General features: G+C 36.5%; 1 protein-coding gene across 1 annotated transcript; it reads right to left on the bottom strand.

Moving 5' to 3' along the window:
• Positions 1-5,648: 5,648 nt before the first annotated feature.
• guca1g (guanylate cyclase activator 1g) lies at positions 5,649-9,050 on the bottom strand. Its single transcript, XM_084397920.1, has 4 exons — positions 8,768-9,050; positions 8,437-8,586; positions 8,269-8,359; positions 5,649-6,045 (listed from the first exon to the last, which is right to left on the bottom strand). Exons 1-4 carry the CDS (start codon positions 8,963-8,965, stop codon positions 5,924-5,926), a joined length of 561 nt encoding a protein of 186 aa, XP_084254046.1. The 5' UTR covers positions 8,966-9,050; the 3' UTR covers positions 5,649-5,923.

Genomic DNA, 9,050 nt, shown 5'->3' with positions numbered 1-9,050 from the left:
TGGCACATACATGCGCGCGCACACACACACACACACACACACACATTTATGAGCTGCTTTCTTCATGGGGACCAAAACATTTCAGATATTGTCAAATTTTGTCACCAAAACATAGGGTATACCTGAACCACACACATATTTGCTCATGTTGTTATCACTGATACTATTTTCTCTTATACTATTATTTTAAAGGAATATTCAAGGTTAAATAGTTGAGTATTTATATCATCAATGGCATGCCAGTGAAAAAGCAGAAACATAGAATGGTTGCCTCATAGACTTCCATTGTAAGTAAAAGCATTTTCTGTTTGTTTTACACACTGCAGATGCTGTCAATAAAGCTCAATTTATAACCTGAAATATACATTTACATGCTGACTGGAGCTTATGATTATAGAGCAGTATATACACTCTCAGAAAAAAAGGTACAAAAGCTGTCATTGTGGCGGTACCTTTTCAAAAGGGCATTTAAGTCCCTCAAAGGTACATATTGGTACCAAACTTGTACATATTAGTACCTAAATGGTACATATTAGAACCCTTTTGAAGGGTACTGTCCCAGTGACAGCTTTTGTACCTTTTTTTCTAAGAGTGACTGTGTACTGCCTGCTATTTTTAAAAACAGAATGCAAAACTACACATAATAAATTATTAAACCAATAATTGGTATTATTCAATACATTTTTTACTAATTTATAATTTTTTTCATGTTTATCATGTTTAATGGTGTCCAGTTATTTTGGAATTAAAAAACAGAATATCTGAACATTTGCCAGTTAGAACAAATTATGAGTCAAGCTAAATAATGAATGACTGAACAAATTTAAAAAAAAATAATAATAATAATAGACAAAAATCAAGAGTCACGATAGAGATTTAAATAAATAAATAAATGGTTGCATACTGCTCATTTTGGCAAATGTCATCCAGATATTCTATTTTATATATATTTGCATATTGTCCACAAGTCTACATTCTATTATACAGCAGAAATATTAAAAGTATTGCTATTCTAAACATAGTCACTGTATAAATAAACTTTGACCGTATGCTGTTTCTCTAAGTCCAAATGGCCCTAAAGGGACAACAGTGGACAGCAAGAATGTTGGTACATGTGTTTGTACCCAAACAAATGTACAAATATGCCAACAGCAAGTTAAATAAAGACACTCACTGCAGGGTTGCATGCAATATTCAGCAATAAAAAAGAACTGCTATTGAGAAAACTGCTGTGTTCCCAAATGAATGACACTTTACTTTAGAGCCGTCACATGACCGTTTCATCGGATTAGAGATTCAGCCTTCCTAGCAACACAGACTTTACACATACAGTACTTCACACATGCACACACACATGGTTCCGACAAAAGGTTTTGTCATGTCTAACTTCTGAAGATTTGATCCCACAGTAAAGCCACACACCTGTGTTTACTCACACAAGAGCCAGGGTTTCTCTAGTGAATAAACATCATTTTATGGTTCCACATTCAAGAGCTTCTGTTGCTGTTGGATCATGTGACCAGTCCTCTGCTCGTCTGCTGCCACTGCCTTTGTCTCATAGCTGAAATGCCTCCTCACTAAACATAGATGCATCCGTTCTCAATGGTGCAATGGAGTTCAGAATGAGTTGCACAGTGATATCTTTGAAGAATATTTTATTGTTTAAAGGTTGCTCAGTTATGCAATTGTTAAGTAAGACTATGGAGTAAATTTGGGGGGAAAATACATTTCTTCTTGAAAATACAATACATTCTTTTGACAATTTGCAACATTAACATGCTATATTAACCCTAATTGATGAAGGTGCTGTTACAGTACAGTGTCCCCATCACTACACTGGGGAATTAGGGTGAGCACCCCCTAACTGGCCTAACTAACACCTCTTCCAGCAGCAACATGGTTTTCCCAGGAAGTCTTCCATCCTGGTACTGACCAGGCTCAACCATGTTAAGCTTCAGTGGGCAACCAGTCTTGGTCTCTTTAAGTGACTTTGAACGTGGCATAGTTGGTGCAAGAAGGGCTGGTCTTTTCATGCACAACCATCTCTAGGGTTTACAGAGAATGGTCTGAAAAAGAGAAAATATCCAGTGGGCGAAAATGCCTTGTTGATCCCAGAGGAGAATGGCTAGACTGGTTTGAGGTTAGGGCCAGACAACATGAAATCATGGATCCATCCTGCCTTGTATAAACGCTTCAGGCTGCTGGTGGTGTAATGGTGTGTTTGATATATTCATGGCACACTTTGGGCCCTTTTGTACCAATTGAGCATCGTTTAAACACCACAGTCTACCTGAGTATTGTTGCTGACCATGTCCATCTCTTTATGACCACAGTAGACCTATCTTCTGAGGGCTACTTCCAGCAGGATAACGCAGCTCAAATCATCTCAAACTGGTTTCTTGAACATGACAGTGAGTTCACTAAACTCTAATGGCCTCTACAGTCACCAGATCTCAATCCAATAGAGCCCTTTTGGGATGTGGTGGAACAGGAGATTCACACCATGGACGTGCAGACAACAAATCTGTTGCAACTGCGTGATGCTATCGTGTCAACATGGACCAAAATCTCTGAGGAATGTTTCCAGCACCACAAATAATTAAGGCAGTTCGGAAGGGAAAAGGGTGGGTATGTATGAATGTATGTATGTATAGAAAGATAGATAGATCAAGATAGATTACAATTGTTTCCTGTTTTGTTGAATATTAACAGTGTCTGTAATACTCTGACCATGTCTCTGCAAAGCATTTAGTATCTTCCTTGTGACTGGGAGAACTACAGTTTGTCAGAGAGAATTTTAATGTGCTTGTTATGGTGGGCCAGGAAGCCACATGAATTTTGAATAAACTGCCAGGAACTGCTTCAGAAGGCTGTTAAAAAGATATGCAAAAACAGATCTGTTTTAAGCTCTGCGATGCAACAGAAATGCTTCTGAAATTAGATTAAAATTGCTTTAATCCTTCAGGAATACCGAACCCCAGTTACAGAAAATGAGATACAACAAGCTAGTTATTTTGTAGTGATATGCAGAACTGCTAAATCATTCACAAGTCAAAAGTTCAACAGTTCAGTGACTTGATTTCTATTAAAAGCGGCAACATATCGCCTCTGAACTTGTAAATGAGTAACTTAAAGTAATATGCAGCATAATTAGTTTAATGGGTTTATTATATTGATGATTAGTTTAATAGAAAACTATTTGAACAATTTGAAATTACACTTTCCTTGAATACAAAATAGGGCCTGAAATTCTATACAAAACGTTTGTAATTTTTCTGGCAATAAATATTAAATCTCTCTCACACACACACACCATATCTAGATGATTTATAGGGGTTAATTGTGGTTCAGTCAGAGCATGAGCTTCATTTAGGCTTAAGGGTAAAAAAAATGACATGGTTTGAATTATGTCACTGTTAAGAATAGTTCATTGCTAAGCACCATGTGTGAACACACCGCATACTGGGAGGCACCATGCTGGCGTAAATCTGTCTTCCAATTCAGGTCGATAAATCATAGAAAAACAATGTTTATTTATGTGTATAAAAGATGTATGCACATGCATGCATGTCATGTGTGTCACATGTCCTGTAAACTCAGCATATGTGAACTCATGCAGACATGAATGATAAATGCGCTTCTGGCTCCATGCTGGGTTTCCTACAGAATTCGTTTGAATGCAGCTCTTATTGGAGCACATACTGCAGATTCTTCCACAACTTATGAATGATAAGCTTTAGGCATTCAAGCATTTTGTTCCATCTTTTACAGATAGTCCAGCCCAAAATGGTCAATATTGCAAGGTTATGCTCCTCAGAATACGCATAAGACATTTGCACATTGAATAAGCAGTTTGTTACATGTACCTGATAAAAGAAGACTTTAAGGCATTTACATAACATTACACGCTGTAATCGGTGTAAAATCCTGCATGTAAAAGCACTCATTGTTCAACGTATCAAACAATCAGGTAACACTCATTTGCAAAATCTTTATACACTGTACAGTTATGGTCAAAATGATTGGCAACCCTGGTAAATGTGTGTGTGTGTGTGTGTGTGTGTGTGTGTGTGTGTGTGTGTGTGTGTGTGTGTGTGTGTGTGTGTGTTGTGTGTGTGTGTGTGTGGGGGGGGGGGTCACATTATGAATTTTTTTTTTTTTTCTCCAAAATACGTTGGCCACAATTATTGGCACCCCTAGAATTTTTTATGAGTAAAATATCTCTGAAGTATATATTCCCATTAATATGTACTTTTTTTTTTAGCACACCAGGGTGACTAGGAACATGAAGTTGTCTAGCTATGACTTCTTGTTTCACAGGAGTATAAATATGAGGAAACACAAAAGCAAAATTCCCTTGATCATCCATCACAATGAGTAAAACCAAAGAGTTCTGGTGTGCAGCAAAAAATTGTTGACCTTCACCAAATTGAAAGTGGCTGTAAGAAAATAGCTAAAGCATTGAAAATTCCTATTTCCACCATCAGGGCAATAATTAAATCAATAATCAAGTCCAATCAATTAAAGATGTTACGAATCTGCCTGGAAGAGGATGTGTGTCTATATTGTCTTAATGCACGGTGAGGAGGAAAGTTTGAGTGACCAAAGACTCTTCAAGGATCACAGATGGAGAACTGCAGAGATTAGTTGAGTCTTGGGATCAGAAAGTCCCAAAAAAAAAAAACATCAAACAACCCCTACATCACCACATGTTGTTTGGGAGGGTTTCAGGAAAAATCCTCCTCGCTCCCCCAAAAACAAACTCCAGCATATTCAGTTGTCAGAAATGACTGGAACTTCAAAAGAGACTGGTCAGATGAAACTAAAAAAATTGCTTTTTTGGCAGCAAAGCCACCAGATGGGTTTGGGTCACACAGGGATAAAAAGTACCCCATGCCCACGGTTAAATGGATCTTTAAGGTTGTGGGCATATTTTTTTGCTGGAGGTCCAAGACATCTTGTTCAGATACATGGCATCATAGATTCTAGCAAATGCCAACAGATAAAAAATCTAAACTTGAGACGGCCTCTGCTAGAAATCTTATAATGGGTCATGGTTGGATCTTCCATCAGGTCAACGATCCAAAAAAATAAAAAATTAAAATAAAAATCAACACAGAAATGTGTCACTGAGCACAAAAAGAAGCTTCAGCTATGATCATCCCAGTCCCTGACCTGAACCCTATAGAAAATGAGTGGGCTGAACTGAAGAGAAGAAGCACCAACATGAACTTGTGAATCTGAAGGATCTGGAGAGATTCTGTATGGAGGAATGGTCTCTGATCTCTTGTCAGGTGTTCTCCAAACTCATCAGGCATTATAGGAGAAGACTCAGAGCTGTTATCTTGGCAAAAGGAGGTTGCAAAAAGTATTTAATGAAAGGGTGCCAATAATTATGGTGATTTTTGATTTTTGCGAATATTTTGAATGAAAGATCAAAAGGATAAACAATGCAGATTTATTTTTACAGCCATCTTTGATCATGTTTACCAGTGGTGCCAATAATTCTGTGTGTGTATATATATATATATATATATATATATATATAGTATATATTTTTTACATAAAAATTAATTGGTTTAAATAATAAAATTGACTATGGAACCTAGTTATAGTTCCATCTATGAACACACGATTCATACTCCTTAAACACATTTTTGGCTAATTAAATCCATCCTCCATAAGAATACCAGCATCATCACCACACTCAGAAGAAAATGTGACGGAACCCGCTTTTACACATGCAGACTGGTTGAACATCAATGTGATCAATGTATGATGAGGCACGTATTCGCTCGTGACAGAAGGCAAATATTTTCTGACTTCTAAACCAGGTCTCTCCCATTTGCAGACCCCAACATTTGAAAGACTGTAAAAGGGCAAGCAGGTTTTGGCCCATGGGCCTTGACCTTAGATTGAAAACTCATGAATCTTTCCCCCAGTTTTCCCTGAACCAAACACGTGCACTAGTGTCCAGTTTTAGGAGGTCCATAATCCAGGCATCTTTTTGTGCCCCTTCCATGAACTCTGATAGGGATATTTGACCTGTGGATGAAGAGGAAGACTGTTTTTAATTAATTCTTTCATCATCCGCTCCCTCTCTCCCTGTCCACTGACAGGCTTATTTTAGCAACAGTCTAAGCCTACACATTATATAAGGCTGTTTATTCATCTATGTGCTCCTGTGGATTTGTAGAAAGTAAACATAATTTTCACACACTCAAGAGTTTAATTTGTCAAGTTGCATCAGTGTCCAAATAGTATTATCACAGGAGATTTCAGACATTTTCCTCAAGCAACAAATATAATTTCCACCACAACTCAAATGATGTAGGCCTATTGTGTGTATTCTGTGATATAAATGACACAGATATGATATGTATATATAATATATGAAATGATGTCAGTTTGGGGAGGGTCTATTCTAGTATCACAATGCATTTTTGCTTGAAGCAATGCCCGCAGGGAAATTATTTACTGAGTTTGGTGTGGAAGACCTTGACTGGCCTTCAAAAAGCCCAGACCTGAATCCCACTAAACACCTTTGGGATGAACTGGAACGCTGACTGTAAGCCAGACCCCAACACCCAACATTAGTCCCTGACTTCACTGATGCTCTTGAATGGAAGCAAATTCCTACAGACATGTTACAACATCTAGTGTTACTAACATCTTCCGAGAAAAGTGAATCACTACCCTTACAAAATAAAAATTATGTGATATGTATTGCATAACACATTTCCACTTAAACTAGTGCTTATATTTTTCAATATACTGCAATATATGCATTGACCATGTATGGATTCATATATCCATGTATGGATTCATATATATATATGTATATACATCTAAAATTCTATTTTATATTTTATCTCACTTTATTGTTTGCACAGTTACACATTTGATATATGAAAATATGCATTTAGTGAAAACAAATATTAAAAATGTTGGATATTTGGACAATTGGATGTTTTGTTAAAAGCATGGCGGGCGAATTAGATTGTATATGTATATTTGTGTTTATTCCTCATAATTGTGTACATATATTTGCACATACATGTTCCCATTTAAATGTATATATATATATATGTTCAAATATACTTATGTACACACAGTACAATATTTTATGACATGTAAGTGTATTATTGAATATAAAATTACATATAATATGATTTATACAGTACGTAAACATATTGTCACATATTTTTATGTTTTCAGAATGCTGAACAAGTTTTTAGGTGTGCTGTTTGAATGTTTACATACTTTTGGCAACATGTTCATCTGTTTACCACAAGAAAGTACATTTTTGGTCTTTAAAGTCCCCCTGAAGTCAAATCATCTTTGTTAATCAAAATGACATATATAAGTTTTTTCCTGAGTAAATAATTTATTTGTTCCTTAACATAGCTTGAATGGAACTCTATGGAACTCTACACTATACATGGACACAAGAATATGCAAATTAGCCCCGCCTCCACTCACTCACAACAGCTCGGACTACCTGATCCACTGGATCAACTGTAGTAAACGCTACACAATGGCAAGTAGAAATATTGGTTTAATCCAGCCATATATGTTTGAACCAGAAACTGATTCAGAAGAAGAAGAGGAAGTACGAATTATACAGGGTCGTCTACATGTCAGTGTATTAAAGTATTAAAGCCAATGGTAATGTGCCTTATGTATCACTCTCTACAACGTCGGACACATAACGGTAATTAATATGATTATAGAAAATCAGAGGAGTTGATGGGATTGGTTGCATGTTTGTGACGTTTTGTTTTGGTTCACTGCAGTTTTAAGGAGAAATTACTAGCAATGGTGTTGACTTATAAATTTGCAAATGGTTTGTCTTAAAGGGATAGTTCACCCAAAAATGAAAATTCTGTCATCATTTATTCACCCTCATGTTGTTCCAAATCTGTATGAATATATTTCTTCTGTTGAACTTAAAAGAAGATATTTTTAAGAATATTGGTAACTAAACAGTTGATGAACCCCATTGACTTCCATGGTATTTATTTTCCTACTATGGAAGTCAATGGGGTCCATCAACAGAAGAAAGAAACTAATAGAGGTTTGGAACAACTTAAGGGTGATGACTGGGAAAAAAAACTGATAGAGTGATGACAACATTTTTATTTTTGGGTGAACTATTTCTTTAAAGCATATTAAAACACCATAGACATATTACCAACATTTAAAAACTTGATTTTAACCACAGGGGGTCTTTAAATATTTATTTGAGGAAGGAAAAAATCCACTTACCATCTTTGTTTACATCCAAAATTTCGAATATCCTGTCACAAATTTCATTGAGTGTCATGTTGATGTTGTTTTTCTTAAGTTGACAAATGATCTAGAAGGAAAAAGCGAGACACTTTTTAGGCAAGGAAATACAAAGATGACAATGGTGAGAATCAAGACCACTCTCACCCTTATAATACGTTTGACCTCTTGTTTGTCCAACTTTCCATTGTCATCTCTGTCATAGACTTTAAAAGACCATTTCAATCTGTCCTCTAGGTTTCCTCTCAGAACCAGGTGGACAGCTGCTACAAATTCCATAAAGTCTATAACATCATCCTGCAAATGGACACAAATGATTCTCGGCTGATGAGCTGATCACATATGCACATAATCACAGCTTATGCATAGAAATTGCTGCTTTGCAATCACTGTTCAATTTTTAAGTAAATGTGCACTTGCATTTTAAAAGTTTTAAATGATGTAAAAAACACTTGACCTTTTAAACTCTTGCGCTTACCTTGTTTGTGTCAAATGATTTGAAGAGCGTTTCCATGTACAAAGCCTCATCTTCCGATGTGCTCTGAACTCCGAAGATCTTGCGGAACTCATGAAGATGCAGGGCTCCACTTGGGCACTCTCTCATGAATCTGGTATAAAGAGGCTGGATATCTGATAGGTCCAATTCTTCAACTTCATCACTTTGAATTTGACCCATACTGAAGTCCAGTCTTTGTCCAAAATGTTGATCATCTGAAAATAGCCACGATAACCGGAACGAAAGTGCAGCGCTGCATTCTCCT

Source organism: Rutilus rutilus (assembly GCF_951802725.1).
Source record: "Rutilus rutilus genome assembly, chromosome: 23".
Lineage (NCBI taxonomy): Eukaryota > Metazoa > Chordata > Actinopteri > Cypriniformes > Leuciscidae > Rutilus > Rutilus rutilus.
Note: the sequence above shows the minus strand (reverse complement) of the source record. Positions and strands in the feature narration are given on the sequence as shown.